The 20939-nt window shown below is 38.7% G+C and overlaps 1 protein-coding gene across 1 annotated transcript in view; it reads right to left on the bottom strand.

Moving 5' to 3' along the window:
- Positions 1-20361, bottom strand: part of tmem178bb (transmembrane protein 178Bb) — a 109854-nt gene extending 89493 nt beyond the window's left edge. The window contains exon 1 of the mRNA XM_053508702.1: positions 19803-20361. Coding sequence (XP_053364677.1) covers positions 19803-20184 — 382 coding nt within the window. The 5' untranslated portion in view covers positions 20185-20361. The remainder of the gene's footprint in view (positions 1-19802) is intronic.
- Between the last annotated feature and the right edge of the window lie 578 nt (positions 20362-20939).

Here is a 20939-nt window from a genome sequence, read left to right as displayed (position 1 = left end):
TGTTTATTCATTTATCTTCAGTATCTTGTTCTTTTCTTTGGTCATAGTGCTGGTGGAGATCTGGAGGGTGTGTCCAAAACACTTGCTGGGACGTTGGAATAAACCCTTAATGAGATATTTTGTGCACTCACACTTTCACACCCTCAAGGTGGGAGGAAATCTGAGAACTGAGGAGAAACTTGTAAGGACAAAGAGACAACATGGGAATGTCCTCAATGTTCTATGAGACACTGTGGGCTCACACAGGCTTAGATTTTCCCTTCAGTTCTGTGCGCATGGAGATTGCATGTTCTCCCCGTGCTTGGTGAGTTTCCTTCAGGTCCTCGGGTTTCCTCCCACAGTCAAAAGATATGCAGACTAGGGTCACTGGTGTTCCCAAAATTTCCTGTAGTGTGTGTGTGGTGTGTGTGCATGTGATGGACTTGCACCCGGTTCAGGGTGTACACCGCCCTGTACCCTGGGAAAGGCTCCTGGCTTTCTGATTATCTTCTCTTCTAACTGGCTTGATCTTTTGCATATATACAGTTATGTTCCTTACATCCACAACTTGTAATCCATCAACCATGCACTGAAAATCCGAAGTACCATTAGGATGCATAATTATAAAAAATGAGCTTCCCTACTTCACTGACTGTCCTACACTCAATGTGGCTCTCAAGCTCACATCACAGCTGCTGGTTATGGAGTCAGGAGAGAGAGCAGCTTCACTCACAAATAAAGCCAGACTCAGTTGCTTTTTGAATAGCTGATGTTAGAAAAAGAAAAAAAAAACACAGATCAGCTTTATACTCAAAAAACAATCTATAGGTGCATTTACACGGACCTTAATATCCCACTATTTACAATCAGAAAGAGAGGGGTGAAGAAACCTTTTATAATCTATTTAATAGGTAAATATTAGACATGTTATCACATTTCTTTCTTTTCATGTTTATCCCAAACGGGTAACATTACACTAGGTGATGAGTTTCCAGAAGGGAAATTTTGCTCTCATCCCTGATCAGCAAACAATGTGACAACTTAATCCCACTTGTCTTTATTTTTATCCACTGGATTGCTGGCTAAAGGAAGGGCACTGATTGGCTCACCATTTAATACGTCACTGTTTCCAATGAAATCACTATTATCACTGTCAAAAAAAATAAATTAAATTAAAGTTAGTTAAATTAAATTACTACTACTACTACTACTACTAATATTAATAATAATAATAATAATAATAATAATAATAATAATAATGCTTTTTATTTATCTAGTTAGCTTTCAACTCACCCAAGGTCACCATCCAAAAGTAAAACAAGAAATAAATTAATAACATCAAGTAATAAATTAATTTTCCTAGTAATCACCTATTAATATTGTTGTCCTACTAAAACTATTTTGTTGCCAAGATGTCATCTTGTGACCTCCAGTATATTTCTAGGTGTATTTTAGCTATAGTAGTTTGTGAAAGGGTTTACTGTATGTGATGCAAGAAGCCCAGTGCATGACCACTTCAGTATGCAATGTATGCAATGCATAGTGCATTTGTTTGTGTGGTTATTGGGCCTTTTTTTCATTTTCTGATCTGTAATGATATAGTAACACTAAGTTAATAATATTCAAGCAGTAGGTCTGACTGAAGAATGGGATTGTAAATCCAGGGCAAAGTAGCTTTTATTAATTCCCGTCTCTGTGTGCATGGAGTTTGCATGTTCTCCCTGTGCTTGGTGGGTTTCCTCCGGTTTCCTCCCGCAGTCCAAAGATATGCAGGTTAGGCTAATTGGTGTTCCCAAATTGGCCGTAGCGTGTAAATGGGTGTGTGAGTGTGTATGTGTATGTGCCCTAAGCATCCTGGGATTGGCTCCAGGTCCCCGCGACCCTGAATACAGTATAAAGCGGTATAGAAGATGAGTGAGTAAGAGTAGCTTTTATTATCATTTCAACCATATACACTAGTACAGTACACAGTGAAACGCAACAAAGTTCCTCCAGGACCATGGTGCTACATAAAACTCTACACAAATAGTAAAACTATCAAAGGGCCCTAAAATACATGAAGTACATGTGCAAGCATGTGCAAGCAGGGCAAGAGCGAACACAAGACAAGACAATGTGCAAGACATTGGGCACAGATAAAAACAGTGCTGCGCTGACTACTTCAAAGCACAAAGTTCTGATGAGAACTTCTATTTTTGCCAACGCGACATATGGTAAGCATAACCTGCTTGAGTGGTCTGAGTCTAGTCAGTGTCTCTCTGTCTTTTTTCTCTCTGGTGAAAATTGAGGCATGAGGCAATACTCCTAAGACCACACAGAACCTGACTTGCCCTCTACACTATAGTTTTAAAAAAGGTTCTGGCTCTTGTTCCTCTAGGGGACTATTAAGCGTTTTTATGTAGAATAATAATATCAATAATGTAGGCCAAACTGCTGTACAGTTAATGTAAACAAGTAAATTTTATAAATAAAAAAAATATGTATATGAGAAATTAAAAGCATAAACCAATATAAGTGGTATTAAAATTAAATTAATTAAATAAACTTTCAACCACTTTCGCAAAACTATTTATATGACTTGCTGGTCAAGTGTTTTTACTGTTACATAGCACATGATGCTTCATTTGTCATTGTAATTCATCCTTGAGATGTTCAATAAGGATCTGTGCAGTGGGTTAATTAAATTTTACTAGCAAACAAGTCCTATAATCAAATTTAAATAGACCAGACAGGTGACGTAGTAGTTATCACTGTCGCATTGCACCTACACATCCTATGTGTATGGAGTTTTCATGTTTCTTCCCGTGCTTGGTGGGTTTCCTCCGGGTACACTGGTTTCCAACCACAGTCCAAAGACATGCAGATTAGGGTAATTTGAGTTCCCAAAATGCCCAAAGTGTGTGAATGTGAGTGTGTGTCTGTGTGTGTGCAATGGATAGGCATCAGGTCCAGGGTGTACCCCGCGCCATGCTCTAAGCCTCCATGGATAGGCTCCAGACCTCCTGTGACCCTGTATACAGGATAAAGCGGTATAAGATTGAGTGAGTGTAACAAACAGCCATTAAGTTTGTTATTAGTAAGATTTAATTATTAATGAAATTTGTAAATGTTGGTTTTATGGTTTGCTGGATCTCCAACATGGAGATCAAAATGGAAAGCTTGCCATTCGTCCTAAAAGGCCAACTTTGTTGAGTGTGCTATAACTCTAAATTGTCTAACATCTAAATTTTGATTCTTCCAGCTCTAGTTGTGTCTAGTTTAGTAAGAAACTAATAACACTGATGTGTATTTATTCCTTATGGCAGAACCGGGAGTAGAATTCAATATATTTTTTTCTATACTGCTTATCCTGTACAGGGTCGTGTGAGGCCTATTCCAGGAGCATTCAGGCACGAGGTGGTGTACACACTGGACAGGGTGCCAATCCATCACAGGATTGACATGCACACACATATACACACTGTAAGCAGTTTTGGAATGCCAACTGCATGTCTTTGGACTTTGGGGGGAAACCAGAGTACCTGAGGAAACCCACCAAGCACTTAAAGAACATGCGAACAGCCACCCAAATACAAACCGAGGCAGGAATTGAACCCTAGACCCTGGAAGTCCAATGCCACAGTGGTAACCACTACGCTGTGCCGCTGATATACAGTATTAATCGGACCTATAGATAACAGAACTAGTACAACTATGCTCAGGTATTAATTCCATAATGGCAGGATTTCTTCCTATATAACATCCTGTATGCTGCTGCAGTAGCAATGGCTCTGGGTTTGAAATTACTTGAGAGGACATTTCACAATCTATTGCAACTCCAACTGTTCTCACCCATTCTGGACGAGACAGGTTTCTTACCCACACATACCAGCTGGTACACCAATATACAGAAATCCCCAAGAGCACACCAATCAACATCCAATACCACTATTACTACTACCACTACTACTAATAATAATAATAAGAAGAAGAAGAAGAAGAAGAACAAGAAGGACTTATATACCCCCTTAGTAAACATTTCCGATAATCTGTTGCATTTTGAACTAGTGACAAATGATTTATTCATCTTTATATTCTATAGCACAAGTGCTTTTGTATAGAACTACAGTATATTAACAATAATGATTGACTAGATCTTTGAAGCATTCCTTCAGATAGACCAAATAATCATCTAGGGCCTTCTCTCTGTTTTTTATAGACCCCAGGTATATCATGTAGTTCAACTCCTACTGCCACAGAACATAATGCAACAGTGCAATAAATAGACTCATAGGAAAAGTGTTGCTTAAGTTGACTTTATTCAAAGTGTAAAATCTAGCTTGTTTAGCAAAAGCACCTTGTCGACCTTAATTTGAACGATCATGGACAGTCTGCCCTCCAGTACAGCAATCATCTGCCTCATACAATAAAAGAGCTGTGAGTCTTTTTTCCTCAAGCCGATGCTCCTCATAAAAAGGGGACTTTAAACCTAAAGTGTTAATTGATGATTTCTGAGGCTGGTAACTCTAAATGAACTTCTCCTTTGCAGCAAAGGTCAGTTTTTTTCTCATCTTCATGAGAGCCAGTTTCATCATGGTGCATCATGGGTTTGGGAAATGCACTTGACAATAGTGATGGGAAGTTTGTAACTTTTTAGTAACTTGGTACTTTGATTCTCGTTCATCAAAATGAACAAATCTTTTTTTTGAGTCATTTAGTTCATTTCGTTCTTTTGGTCAGAAATGAAATAAAGTGTTACATTTTTTAATAAACAGACCCCCAACACGTCTACATACACAGATTTTGGCTATAGTTCCAGTAATAAAAAATTATAATGCGGCTAAGGACATATTATGATAAACAGAATGAGTAGCTCACCTCTCATATCTTCTGGTCCGAGTCATTCAAGGTAACTACTCATTTCTGTTTTCTTTACATAACCTATGGAGGTTTTGTGATGCTTTGTGCCTGCGCGCCCAGTAAAAAATGAACGAATCATTCATGAACAACCCATCACTACTTGTGAGCCCTCACTGCTGTGATTGGTCAGACGAAACGCCCATTACCATAACTGAATAACAGCTCTGGAAACCTGTCAATACATAGAAAAGATGGCCTCGATTTTACCCTATCAATTCGAGCCGGAGTCTGATGATGAAACAGTTGAAGTGGCACATCAAGAAGAAACTGTTTCGCAAGCACGACTGGAGCAGGACGTTTCACAGCACACGTGGAAATTGTACTGTTTGTGGGCGGGCAAGTTGTTCGCGGCGTACAACGTGGGCGGACATTATGCAAATATGTTACTTAGTGACGTAGATCCGTAACAGAAAAAGATTCGAATTGCTAATGACTCGTTTAGGCGAATGTGAGCTTTTTTTTAACAGACAAAAACTTCATTTATCGTGCACTGTCGGCGTCACAACTTTGCAGATAGTTTATGTTCACATACAGCTGCATGACACACTGCATGGAAGATCATACTTGAAAACGCATAATAGGGGCACTTTAAATTAACAACTGACTGTAGTTGTTGTTGTTACGTAATTACCCAATTCCATATGTCTTATTTTATAGTTTTGAAATCCCCAGTATTGTAGTAGAACAAAAACAAAACCAGAAACTTGTTTGAAACCAGACTAAACAGAACATCATGAACATTTTAACGACCCTAGGAAACAGCCAGCACAGCATTTCCTGTTTATAATTTCCAGGGAACGAAACTAATATTTAATGGAGGATATTTTTTTTTCTTCTTGATGGTCTTTAGAAATATTGTGACAGCGCTAGCAATGTGTGTCGGTCCTCTGACTTTCAGAAACTGTTTCAATTAAGTGTTGGGAAATAGATGTCCTTCAAATGTCAAAGCCATTTCACACTCACCTGGTGTTCATACATACAGGCCTCCTTTATTTAATTCACATGGACCTTAGATAAGCCTGATCGTTTTGTGTGTGTGTGTGTGTTGTTTTCTGTCTCAACTAATTTTTATCAGGTAAAAAACACTCAACAGCTTGCATCAATGTTCTCAAACATACCTCTGATCTTGTAAGCATGTGTAAACACACTCACTGTCCAGAAAAAGAAGCACAGACAAAGTAGTGCCAAATAATGCATATAAGCTTATTTTAATTATGTACAGATAACACTGTATTTCACTCTGATATATATATATATTTTATTCCCATCAAAGCGAGCAGCTCGCTCATCCTATCTGAGTCTTCGGCTCTTCTTCCTCCTTGCCTTCCTCACATTTTCAAGGCATATTAGTGTCAGTACAGTATCCTAAGCATTATTATTCGTAGACACCTGCAGACTGTAAGTGCTCCGCTTCATTCATTTGTGGCTACGTACAGCACGGATGGATTAGTTATTTGTTACTTAAACACAGTACACACAGTTCACACATCGTGAATCTTGAGTCTTGCTCTGTGCATACCAAAGCAAGGATTGCCTGCCTTGAAGAAGAGAAACAACATCTGTCAGGCAGTATCTTCATGTTACCATGACAACAGCAGCAGAGGAGTGATTACCAATTTTCTTCCTGTTCTAGATGAATGACGTCATTCAAATTCCTGCGTGGGTCTGACTCGTATCAGTCCAGTGAAGAGCAAAAAAACAACTATATTCAATGGTCACTCCGATAAACTCGACCCAACAAACCATCTGGAGACTAGACTTCATCTTATCCAGTCCATACTCCACTGAGGTCTTATAAATCAGCTCTGAACACATATGGGAGGTCTTATAAAGGACAGAGCTCATATCTACAGGGTTAAAAGTTGATCCTGAACTTAGATTATTGTCTGGGGGAAGTTTCAGACGGATGCTCCGTGTTCACATGGGTTTCCTTTGGATTCTCAGGTTTCCCCACACCACTCCAATAGGTGGCCTATGGGTAAACTGCCCTTGTGAATGAATGAGTACATGTTAATGTGTTTATTGTGCCCTGAAATGGAGGGCATCCCTGTACCTGTGTATACACCTCCTTTTTTTGGTTTGTGTAAAATTGTTGATATTGTAATAATATAAAACCTGTCCTCTCACTGCCAAGGTTAGCTGGTTTAGTCTTGACCTCTCACTTGATTTACAGCATTGAAGGGACTTGTCATCATGTTAATAAAGTGAGAAGGAAAGGATCAAAGCCATCGCATGAACAGTGAAAAAAAAAGGAAGAAAAAATTGAGTATAAATGTATGAATGTGATATGTTATCTTTTTATGAATATCATATATTGCATGTAATGGAATGGGCTAGCAGCTCAGAACAAGGCAGTGGTAGCTCACAAGGCTAAAGCTAAAGTTACTGATTGGAAGGTCGCTCGGATACCAGTTACACTGGGATATGTGAAGAAAGAACTTTACTGTGCAGTAATGTACAGTATACAGTATGTGACAAAATAAAAACATAACTTAGTGTTACGTTTATGCTTGTAAATTTGTTGTTAGCTTACATAACACTATATATTAATTTTACAGTTTAAAAAATTATTAATGTAATCAATGTATGTAGCCTCCAGCAAAACTATTGTAGCCTGATTAGAACAAAACTGATCTGGTTAACTTTCATCGAGGTGACATCATCAAGCTAAAGGTGATTGTACTGACCAGGTCCTGAGCTCAGTCAGGGCAATTTCCGATACTGTACGGTCACTTAAACTTTCTACAGCATGCTAATATTTTCTATCTTAAGTCTTTTATGCCTAGAATTAGTCAAGAATTATTTCTTTTTATTTATTTATTTATTTATATCGTAAAATATTTTTTTAGTATTTAAACACTGTGACCCTGACCAGGCAGCTACTAAGGATGAGTGAATGAAGGAAAGCTGTCACATGTTAATGAATGTGGTCGTGGCATGTAGGGCCAGGGGTAGCTCAGTGGTTAAGGCATTGGACTACGGTTCAGAAGATCCCAGGTTAAAACCCCACAACCACCAAGTTGCCACTGTTGGGCCCTTGAGCAAGGCCCTTAACCCTCAACTGCTCAGATGTGTGATGAGATAAAAATATAAGTCGCTCTGGATAAGAGCGTCTGCCAAATGCCTAAATGTAAATGTAAGTTTCATATCTGACTATCTGTAAAATTATTTTTATGTTGCGTCACACAGAATCCTAGGACCTTAAAATGTTTCTATTTAAAAAATACATTCTGAAATACATTCTGATTCAGAAGTAAGGTATAGTCTATATTTCTAATCCTGAAAACATTTTCTGCACATCACAGCCCTTGGATTATTTAATTCACCTACAGTATATAAACTGAACTTTTACTGACCCAATTGTTTATCAAAGCAACATTGTTGACTGGTAATCAACAAGCTAAGCCATCCTACACGCCTTCATATATTTTTTGAGGTAAAAAGTGTAAGCAGCTGTACTACTCCTGTGTTGAGTATAATTCTTGCTTTGTAGGCAGCCTGAAACCTCCCCATTCAGACAGGCAGCTGCAGAAAACGTGATTCTCATTAAAAAGCCTGCTCTTCTCTCTACACGGCCTTTAACAAGTGCCTCGTCTTTTTCCTGCTCTGAATGGGAAGCTGATTGGTGTCATCTCCCTGTCGGCTTGGCCCTGGCGAAGTCCAGCCCTTCTGATGAACCATTGATCAAAGGAGAAGGGAAAGAGGAGTGGAGGAAGCGGATGGGGAGGGAGAAACCCACCTGGCAGAGGGAGCGGGTCATACATCAGAAATCAGAGCTGGTCCAGATCCCAGCTAGGAGCTCAATCAGGTCTATTGAGGCCTGTTCATGGCTGCAGGAAGTGCAGACTGGGTGCAAAACTCTCACTCATCGTCTGTACCGCCGTATCCTGTATACAGGCCCACGGGGGGCCCAGAGCCTATTCCAGGAAACTTTGGCATGGGGTGGGGTACACGCTGGACAAGGTGCCAATCCATTGCAGGGCACACTCTCATTCACACATTGTGGGCAATCTGGGAACACCAATCAACCTAATCTGCATCTGGAGGAAACCCACCAAGCACGGTTAAAACATGCAAATTCCATGGACACAGACTCCACAGCGGGATTAGAACCCGGAACCTGGAGGTGCAAGGAGACGGTGCTAATGGTGCGAAACTTACTGTACAATTAGGGCATTAGATTTGTTTTTGTTGTTTTTTTTGTTTAGTTTTTTTATAAAAAGTTATTTATTTAAATCGACTTAACTATTACCATGTGCTGGTGAATATTTTTGGATTTTCCGCTGAAATCTTGGGAGTTGCTTGTGTTTTTGGTCATTTCTGATTTCTGCTCTGATGCACTGGGCCTCAGTTATGAAACTGGATGCAAATTAATTTATTCAAAACCATTTTGAATGCATTTTTACAAAAAAAAAGAAAAAAAGAAATGCATGTATAACGCATAAAAAGCGAGTCATTTCAGAAAAAACCTTTGCATCTTATGAAACCGCAATGTTTAGGACATTTTTACGTAAGGAGATTATTGCTCTCCCTCTCAACCCACAACCTCACCACATTAAACAGTGGTACTTCAGAGAGCATCCTGAGCAGGTGTTTTAATGCCAGCTTTGGGAATTACACTGTCTTGGATCGCAAGACCCTGCAGAAGACAGTGAAAACAGCTGAGAAGGGCATCACAGACATCATCTCTCTTCCCGCCATCACAGACATTTACATTTACATTACACACTGACAACCCCCCCCCCCCCCTTTTTTTTCCCCTTACAGGCCATCAAACTCCTCAGGACCCAGAGACTGGACTGACATTGACATCGAGAAACAGACACACACATTGCATTCCACTCTCTGTGCAAATCTGCTGCTAAAGCACTGTACTGTACTGACCTCCCTCATTGCTGTTAAGCGGTATGATATGTTTACACTCATCGCATTTATTACTTGCGCGAGTCAAACCATGTAGGTGAGATAGGAGTGTAAGCTTCTAGAAACGTATGACCTGTTAAAATTGCTGCTCAAAGCATTCAGTGCAAAATTAAGTTTAAATTAAATTTGCAATTTTGTATTTTTAAATATACAGGTTTATTGTCTTATATATATATATATATATATATATATATATATATATATATATATATATATATTATATATATTTTATATATATTTATTGTGAAATCTAAATTGGCCAGGTTTCATCTGAATGACAATTAAGATCTTTAAAAGAATGATTATTGTAAGATTTGAACTCCAAAAAGTTACGGACACTACACCTACAGTAGGTGACACACTTTTTAGCACCAATACCATGTTTTGGCTGTTTATGTACAGTAAATGTTCAGGTCTAAGAAATCTTCTCTACCCATCCAACCTTGCACTTTACCTCCACCGTACACATTTTATTATCCACTTACTATTTTATATGTTGGTGACCTTATGATTTGAAAGCTATTACGTTAAATTTTACATTCTGATAACCTAAATGTTCAGAACCTCGTCACAATAAAAAATGCCATACGTAAAAGACGACAACCACCAAAGATTTGCTATTGAGAAAAAGTTATGATGGTCAGTGACAGTGAAGACTCTTTCTGTGTTATTAGTGTCCTAAAGAGGGACAGATAGAGACATAGGAACCTAGATTTGCAGTGACATTTCAAAGAGCTCCGAAAGCTTTTCTGGTCTTATTTCACCTCTGTGGGTGCATTTGTTCTCTCTATACTTCTTCCTGTAATTGCAAAGTGAGCTGTCCACTTTAACCAATGCATACCCCAGAGTTCCGCAGGTACACATGTGCATTAATATTTACTGCATTCAGTGTCCCTTCTCAATCCTCATTCAATATTTGCTGTCTGAGCAACTCCCACACCTAAAGATGCAGCATGCAAGCCTGGTTTTAAGGCGAAATCTACAGCAAGCTTTAACAGTTAGGAATGAAAAAAATAAAGCTTAGAAGAACTCCTGGTCATGAAACTTTGTTGACCATTCACTGGCTTCTGGCCATGTGAAATAACAATATTTATCACTACTCCCCCGGCCTATGCTGTTCTCTGGGAATCAGATTTACTGATAGCACTGCTTAGTTATGCAAGAGCTTTGTGTGCTTGGAATAGATGCCAATAAGAGAAGACGAGAGTCTTTCAGCTTGTAGGATGGTGTTAGTAGTGTAGCACAGGTTTCGCTTTCTTCACATGCACCTAAAAGATTAAGTAACATAAGTAAATCATCCCTGCTTCCTGCTTTGTGCGCAAATTGTAACAGGAGCATTGCAGCCGGCACATGTGGGTGGATAAAGGAACATGAGCCTCGAATGGATCTTTAAGAGTCACACACATACATTCTGGTATCATTTTTAAATAGCATACAAACATGCCCTTATGTATATTTCCAATACGTGTATTTCTGCAAGGATTTCCTACATCCTTCTAGGCAGGAGAAAAGACAATTGCACAACTCCTTTCCCACAGTCTGTCAAATTCTTAATTCTGATTGGTCAGAACAGCAACCCTGACAGGCAAACCACAGACTCGTATTAAAGCACTGATTTATATTAAGCAGCAGGGTGGCGTAGTGGTTAGCACTGTGGCGTCGCACCTGTGTGGAGTTCTGTTTGGTGGGTTTCCTCTAGTACTTTTGTTTTATCCCACACAGATTAGGCTAGTTGATGTTTCAAATTTCTCTGTGTGGTGTGAGTGAGTGAGTGAGTGTGGATGTGTGCCCTGCAATGAATTGGCACCACATGCAGGGTGTACCTCGCCACGTGCCACAAGTTCCCTGGGATAGACCTCAGGCCTCCCGCGACCCCGTACAGGATAAGCGCTATAGAGTATGAGTGAGTAAAAGTGGATATCCGCATTTGCACTCATCCTGGACACTTATGGACATTATGGACATTTGTACTCACCCTGGACATTTTTTTTATTCTATTTCAGTTCCCACAACTAAAGTGTTTTATATTTTATATATTTGTACAGCAATATTTTTCTATATCTGTACACTTATATTTTATATTTTGTTCTTATCTTCAATAGCTATGTTTTCCAAAGTTTTTCTATATTTAATTTCTTATTTTATTCCATATTTATTTCTTATTGATAATTTTTCTAAGGTCATTTAAGTATAAGCGGTCATATAAGCATATCGTACTGTGTATGACTGTGTATGTGACAAATAAATTTTTCATTTTAATTTGATTTGATTTGAATTTTATTTATATTAATGCACTGTCCTAATACATTATCATTGTCATATTTATGGTAAAAAAAAAGACTTGTGTGGCAGATGCTTTAAATAACTAAATATTTTCAAATATGTTTAGCACCCTCAATAGAAGTTAAAATAATAAAGTAATATGAAACTATAAACAATTTATTTTGACCATTTAATTGCGTCACTGCTGATTCTGTAGACAAGTGAGTTAAAATCTATGTGGAAAATAGCCAAGCACATACCAAACCTTCACTTGTGCATTTCTTATACGTTTCACTATGATATGTATAAACCGATCGGCCACCTTTTTGAAACACCTATGAAGTTATATTAATTAGGGGGCACTAAACTGAAAAGCTCATTTTCTTTCTGCTCAAATCACTATCTCATAGCCCCATCAACAGCCATGTTGGGGGAAATTAATCAACTTCAGAGTGGAAATAGTTGCTCTGCTTCATGTCGAGTCGTATCATGCCACCCTGTTAGTGGTTATTTTCATATGACAGCTTTCTTAGTGTTTCACTCCTTACCTATCAGAAACAGAAGATTGAAACATTAATACTACAGTGATGTTCCATGCAAACTTTTTGGGGGGCACCCGAGTGGTGCAGTGGTAAAGTGCTTGCGGTTCGGAAGACATGCGCGAGTCTTCAGCTGCTCTCTATGACTTGTAGTAGTAGCCTTAATGGGAGAATGCACCAATGACAGGTGGGAATTAGATACAAGCAAAAAAAAATGTTTTTTCCTATTGTGCTGTTATTTATTTTTACTGCGGCTGTGAATAATACGTCGATTTTGATTCAATTCGAATGTGAGTTTTCTTTGTGATTTTTAATTGGATTCAACTCAATAGAACTAAAGTTTACAGTTCGTAGAGCTAAAGTTAACAGTCTTTTCAAGCAGCTTTCTTACAGGTTTTAAATAATTACAAAAACAAAAACAAAAATTTGGAGCTTATTACAGGTAAGGCCCATAGTCAGGAATTCATGTAAAGTTTGGCAATAATTTAAATATTTGTGGGTTTTTATTGTTTTTTAAACTTTTGCGGTGCTAAATAGATATTGTCAAATGGTATCCATTTATCCATCTAGGAACCTCTGTAGTCCAACTAGGGATGGTGGAGACCAATGGTGATCATTGTTTATATTCCCTTTTGAACAACCATGGTAGGACACTGGTCACACCCAAATGTGCATTCACACACTATGGGCAATTTGGAAACACCAATTAGCCTCCTCTTTGGGAGGAAATCAGAAAACCCAGAGGGAACCCACCATCACCCGACGTGGGAATCGAACCCTAGGCCTAGGGGTGCATTGCTAACAACTAAACCACCATGCCACCCTAAACGTTCTCGTTTGTGACAGTTGTGGTTAGCCTCACGATTGCATACTAAATTGTATACATCACAGCTTAACTAGTACTCACAATACATTGTTACGTCTCAGTCTAGGGACGCATAAAACACACAAACAGCGACCAACATGTTGTGGGTCGTAACAACATGTATAAATAATTACAGTATGTAATTATCCAATCATCATAAGCCAAACACCCCTAAACTCAAAAGAAGACACAGCAGAGAGAATTTCACAAAACACGCATTTGTGTAAGATGTAAAAAAAAAAATTATAATAATAAACTGTGGTGTATTTTCAAGGAATTTTAAACCATCCAATCGATCAACAGGAAACCTGAGAAAATCAAAACCACTCTTACTGTTAAAGGTGACATGAATACAGTGACAACTGGTCATTATAGAGGAGAAAGCTAAATCAATAGCCATCAATATTTTATTTTATGGCTAATTTAACTTCAGCAATGCATTACATCATGGGTATTGGTAATGATGTAATAAGAATGATGGGGCAGGTTAATAGACATTAACTTAAAGACAGATAGGCAGCTTCATTCATGATTTATAATTATAATGGTTAACTGGGTTTGTGCTGTGTTTTAACATGGAACAACATAGTAAAAAGAAAAGCATTAAATAACCCTTTCATTTTAACTAAAAGGCATTGAATCTTTAGTTTACGGTGTGCTTAGTTTATTTACTTGTAGGACATTTTTGACTAGAAAGAAATCAGGTCCAGCCCCGCTTCTTCATAAAATTGGATGAGTTTTTTTTTCTTTTCCTTACAGTCACTGGTGCTAGTATTGCATTTGGGTTCACACAAAAAAAAAACTAAATAAATCCTAAATCTGCTTTAAGACCTTTTGTTAACATGAAATAATCTGATGTGGAGGCCAAAAAGTTAAACCATGTATTGAAGTATTTTCGTTTGAAAGGCTTAGACAGCCAGCCGCCCGTTCACTCAAGCAATATTATTTCCATTGTAGGAGTTTCTAATGGTATTTTCCAAAGAAAATTGCTTGTACCCCAGAGAGGCAAGTAGTACAATTTTATCTGATTAATGTCATTATTTATGTCTCCGTAGAGCTTCAGTGACAAACCAAAAGGCCAAAGCATCCTTCTCTCACAGTGTCGAATTTAGTCACCCAATGGATAGGAATATCCCCATGGAGTTGGAGGGTAATCCTATACTCATCTCATCTAATTACTACCCCCACCTTTGTCTCTCTCTCTCTCTCTTTCTCTCTCTCTCTCGCTCTCTCATTAGGTTAGAGGACAGACGATGTGGTTTAGGTAGGGGGGCCAAGCGTCTCTCACTTTGGCTCTGCGACTCAGTGATTGCACTCTAAGGCCTAAACAGCTTCATCATTTCCTGATGGGTTTCCTGTAGAGAGCTGAGGAACAGATGGCGGATAATGAAAAAGGATTCACTTTCCTTGAGTGATCTCTCTCTCTCTCTCTTCTCTTTTTTATACTGTTTGCTTTACCTGTAATCTCCAGATGCCTCTGTCTCATGAATCATTTCCCGTTAACTTTCTTCTTTTCCACAATTCTCCAATATCTTCTAATCTTGAGATTTAACACCTGGAATACCTGTCCAGTCTAGGGGTTAAATATACTATAACTTAGCACATTTTAAAAATTTTGTTTCAGAAACAGTCATAATCAATATATCAAAAAGGTCTACTGTTTAGCAAATCCAGTTTTCTAAATGTGGACCATCACCATTCTGAAAACATGCAAACTCTGTGCACACATGGAGTTCAAACACGAACCCTGGAGGTGCAAGGCGACAGTGCTAACCACTTAGCCACCGTGCCGCCAAGGTTATGGTATGTTAATTTATATAGCTGTTGAAAAACCTTTTTTTAGACTTTTCAGACTTTCAGATAGTCGACTTAGAAAAATCCAAAGGTCTTTAAAGGCCTTCAAAACAGAGAAGTTTTAGTCATTTGGGATAAGAGCATCTTTCAAATGCCAAAAGTTAAGTACGACAGAAAAGTGTTTGCCATATGGCAAGTTTAATTTCCAGCAATCAACCCCACTATCAGACTCTTTCACACTAACCAAATATGTACGTCATGCAGAAGTATCCATCTGAATATTCATGTGTATTGTAGGGAGGATTTAATTCCTATGGTATTAGCTATCCAGTATTAGACGCTAGCTAGCAGCAGACGCTCTTTTCCAGAGCGACAACAAAAACAAGTTTCATTTATAACAACTTATCATTATATTTATAGCTAATTTTGGTCTATAATAGCTATAATATTTTAAACAGGTAACTGTGTTTTAAACAGTCAGGTTACCTGCTTGACCAGACCCTCTTTATAATTTATGTAGCTGGACCATCAGAAGATTTTAGTTGAATACTCTAGTGCTCTAGTCCTTGCTTTTCTTTTTTAATATGCCAGATATGCCAAGGTTTCAAGGATAAAGAATTATGTTTGCCGACATGTAAGTCTTATCCAAAGCCCTTGAAACACTTTCTTTCTTAACAGCACTTTGAAACTCAGAAAACCTTTGTTCCACAAGGTACATGAAGAACCAAAAAAATTTTTTAACTGAATGTATTAGTTGATTTTTTTTTTAAGCGGATACACCATGTTTTTACTTAATTTTCAAGAAACCTCTGTCTGCTTCTTCAAACATTTAATGGTGCCTTTTAATCTACCAATTTTAGAAATGAGTGCAAAGTAATAGTTAAAGTCCCATCCTTTTTGAATAAAAAAAACAAACCTCATTTTCAAGCCCTTTCCTTAAGCACTCTCTTTTTCCATTTCACCTCTTTCTCCTTTTTTTCACTCTAATTCTCTCTCATGGGAATCTAATGTGTTTGTAAGAACAAAATGAATTTCCTCTGGGAATGAAAAAAAAGTGAAGGGGTGACAAGTAGATTATAGTCAGCAGATTTCATGCGAAGATATGCTGTGTGTTAGGATAATAATGGAGAATAGAATTCAGCCTACTTGGTATGGACCTACTTACACACACACTTTTTAAATTGCCATCCATTTCCAAGCAAGCAATGACAAGTCTGACAGAAAGTTACCTCTCTAAGACACAATTAGCAAAACAGTAACTGGTCAATACAAATTGTATGAAAGTCGCTAAGGGCGTCTGCCAAATGTCCAAATGTAAATGTACAAATTTGTGCTTTTCCACTGGCACACACTGCACTATGACCATATCTAGGATGGTTTTTGAATTGCTCTGCCAAACATTGGCAGTGGCCTTGTGAGAAAGAAAGCAGGCCTTTGCTGATCAGACAAAACCCAGACAGCTTGTGCTGCACACAGGTTTGTAACATTCACAACTCACAAAGACGCCTCTTCATCAACCACTGAGTTACATAACAGGGCACATACGTGCATGTAAAAGCTTCTACGTGCCTGTTGTACAGAGGCCATTTTGTGCTGTCACATGCAGATTCACCTTGGCAGCGAGAGCTGGAAGCCGTAAAGCTCCTTACAGCTCCACCCTAAAACACATTAAAAATGTATATCTTGAAATATTTATGATGTGTTTGCTGAGTCTGGATCTGTTGCTTGATGCTGTGTTTTTGTTATTTCAACCAGAAGACAGAGGATGTACCATGCTGATATCACAGGAGGACACGGTGCTGTTGGATCTTAGACAAAACGTGATAAGCGTCATGTTTATTTCTGAGCTCTGAAATACAAAAGAGCAAGGGCTTCTTCTCTAACACACCATTTTCCTGCACCATGTTAATTAAAAATACAATGTTGAGACATGGGAGTAAACCTTGAATGTAAAGTTTCAGAATGCAATGCTCTCTGCAATGAAACTCTGCTAGTTATTGAGATAGTTAGGAGATGACAAACGCGATAGTGCTGATGGCAGGATAAGCATGAACGTTGACAATTTGAAGGCTTAACCTGCCCTTATGATTTTAGGCAAAAGAACTAAAGCACCAAAAAAAAAAAAAAACATCAAAATTTCATTACAAAACAAATCTCAGATGTTATCAAAGATTACTATTTGATTGTAAAGATTAGTAAACCAGAGTGGATATTGCCTTTAATGCTGGCAACAGAGACAAATATTACATTGATCACCTCTTGTGTAGAAAAAATAAAGACGGTGTTTGCATCTTATTGGTTATATTTTCTCTGTTTACTACTGCTGAGTCATAAAAATATGAGTTTCGCCAATTGTAAGTGCTATCCTCATTACCATTCAAGGTTCAGTTGCTGTTTACATAAACCATAGAAAGTGAGTTTTTATAGTGGAAATAGGCAAAAATATTGTGCTAGGATTGTCTCTACATAAAATAATACAGAATGAGGCAACATGCTAAACATCACCAATTATACTGAGCATCGTAGAAGGTAATTAATCTACACAAACCCAAATGCAACGGCAGGGATTTATTTTCTAATAAATTTACTGGCAATTAAAGGTTTCCTTTTTTCTAACCATAGCTTTAATGCAACATAAATTATTTCATTTCCCATAGTGAGAGAAACCCAATGGATTTTTTTCTGGGAAAAAAATCTAACTTATACAAATTTTCAATTACACCTGATGCTTTTCATCTCCCGGGGCAATGATGGTGTACAAATGTAAATGTTTTTATGAAAAGAAATGTGTTCTTTAGTAAAATGGCAGTGTTAAAGTAATTACATTTCCTACACAATATCATAAAGTAGCTAAATTTGTTAGTGATTAGGGGTTAAAGATGGGTTTAATTACATCATCATACTTCCTGCTTATCATACATTTACAGACCACAGAGTATAATAAAATTACCTAACAACTGCACGCATTTGAGGCAATGGGTTTGCTTACTTGTCAATCTAATGAGACTAATTGGTGGGTGTGAGATTACATGATAGTTTAAATAGCTTTATACAGTGCACATAAAAGGTCTACACACCCATAGCAAACCTGGTAGGTTTTGTGATGTAAAAAAATTTGACCATGATAAATGATTCAGTTATTTATTGTGCTATATCAGCCAAAATAATAATGTAAAAACAAGTAGAAATGTTTTAAAGAAAAAAACTATATCTTGGTTAAGCAAGTGTCCATATTCCTTAACTAAAACTAATACTATGGTAAAGCATTTTGCTTGTAATATAGCAATCAGTCTTTATGGCTAAGAGTCTACCATTTTAGCCCTTGATTTGGCAATTTTATTCCACATTTCTGTGCAAAAACAATTGCTCCAGATCTATCAAATTGTGAGCAAGCTCTCCTTTGCACAGCCGTTTTTAAGTCAATCCTGAGGTTGTTGATAGGATATAGATCTTGGCTTTCACTGAGCCAATCCAAAATACTGGGTTGTTATCCAGTATTTGGATTGTTATCATTCTGAAAGGTGATTTATTTTTTTCTTCACAGCTGTCAGGCTTTGTGCCAAAATGACTTGATACTTAGAGCTATCCATGATTCCATCTGTCTTGAGCCCCAGTCTCAGCTGAAGAAAAGGATCCCCATTGAGCGATGTGGTCACCACCATGCCTTAGCATGGGTACATTGTTCTTTAATTGATTTGCTTCATGATGTTCCATGGTATATGGTGTTTTGGAAATTATTCTGTAACCCTTTTCTGATCGATACCTTTCGATTGTGAGATCCCATACATGCTTTGTAAAACTCTGTAAAATACTGGCTTCGGCAGTCAGCAGCTGGTCTTTTTTTGTATGTTTGTTAGTTTTAAGGTAATCGGATTCCCTTCATCGATTACAAATGAATCATAATTACTTTTGAACTTGATTTGGAATGTGGTTGGATAATTCTGAGCACAATCACATGCTTCATTATAAAAGGGTGCGCACACCTGTGCAACCAGGTAATTTTGAGTGTTCTCTTTGATTCCTGAAACTTTTTTGACTTGAATTTTACTAGTTGCTATATGACATTAAAGGTTTAAAAACTGACACCATTTATCACTGTTATTTATTAAACTTTCTGCATCATAAAACCCCACAAATTTAACTAGAAGTGTGTAAACAAATTTGGTTAAAAGAGTAAGCAAGGATGGAGACCTAGAGATAAGATTTATGATCAATTACATTGTGAACCCTTATTACCAAACTGTTTTAAAATGTTTTGTGCATGATTGTTTGATGCGTTTCAGCAAAAACAGCAATGCAAACGCGCACATCTGGAGGGACCACATCTGGGGCTCGTCATGAGCCTGGATCAGAGCGCACAAAAACATAGAGTGACTGATTTTTTTAAATGAAAGGGAAATGAAGGGGAAAAAACAGTTGATCGACAAGGATAAAAGCAGCAAAACTTCACTTGATGTTCACACACCCGACAGTTCAGTGTTCACTGGTGCGCGCCATGGAGCAGGAACAACCCCAGCCCCTTAGACACATCAAGCCCTTACCTTTCCGGATGAGGTCCTCTATGTCCTGGTCGAACCCGAGGCGGTGGCATTTGCTCCACAGGCCCATGTTGGTGGAGTTATACTGGCGGCTGCACTCGTCGGCGGCGCTCATGGCGAAAAGCTGCCGTCGGTTGCGCGTCACGAGCAGCTTTCCTTCCCAGCGGTCGAGGCGCGATCGGCTGGCGCGCAGCGGCAGGCTGTTGTTGGGGATGTAGATGAAACCCGGGTCCTTGCGGCGGCTCGAGAAGCTTCGGCACCGCTCGCGGTAGCGCCTGGCGTCCGTCTCGTACCAGTGGTCGGAGCACACGGCCACCGCCAGCATGCCTAGCGCGCACAGGGACAGCGAGAGACCGGCGTACAGCAGCAGCTTCCCGGCGGCCATGCTCCTCGCAGCTTCGTCGCGCGCGCGCTCTTTCTCCTTCTCTCTCTCTCTCTCTCTCAGCCGCCTTCAGCGCCACGGACAGCTTCGGTTGGCGTGCGCGCGCGAGTCCCCGCGCTCAGCTGTGTGCATCACCTCGCGCCGCGCAAAGCAACGCGATCTGACCGCGAGACACACGCACACGTGATAATTATCCCTGAATGTTTTTTTTTTTTTTTTTTTTTTATCTCGCGTGGAAGGAGGAAAGACGCCTATAACCGGACCATCCGTAAACGGGGTGGTGGGGGAGGGGACATCCAGTACCTTTGAAGAACAAAAAAAAATATATATAATACAAATCCATGTATCCATGCAATGATATCTTATGCATGTGTGCAATAATTGATATGATATTAGCCTTACCTAAATATCCTACAGTCTGTTTATCATTCTGTTCTAAATGTTCAGAGAGCATGCCAAGTACAAGCTCCAGAGCGAATGAATGGAATAGTGAATGTGTTCATCCAGTACAACCATTCGCATTTCTCTGTCCACTGAACAGTAAGAGAGTAAACACGGTCCGAGCTGCTTGTTCTGTCTCTATAAGTCTGAGCTAGTAGCTACACTGAGGAATTTCTACAGTGAATTGCAATGCTCTATAGTTAAGCAGGTTTGCAATTATAACATCGTACCTAAACAAAAGACTCTAGACTGTAAAAGTATTCCTGATCGCAGAGCAATGTCGCTGTCCACACAAAGCATCCACGGGCCTTCATTTC

The sequence above is a fragment of the Clarias gariepinus genome, chromosome 12 (genome assembly GCF_024256425.1).
Source record: "Clarias gariepinus isolate MV-2021 ecotype Netherlands chromosome 12, CGAR_prim_01v2, whole genome shotgun sequence".
Lineage (NCBI taxonomy): Eukaryota > Metazoa > Chordata > Actinopteri > Siluriformes > Clariidae > Clarias > Clarias gariepinus.
This window is presented reverse-complemented; position numbering and strand designations above follow the sequence as displayed.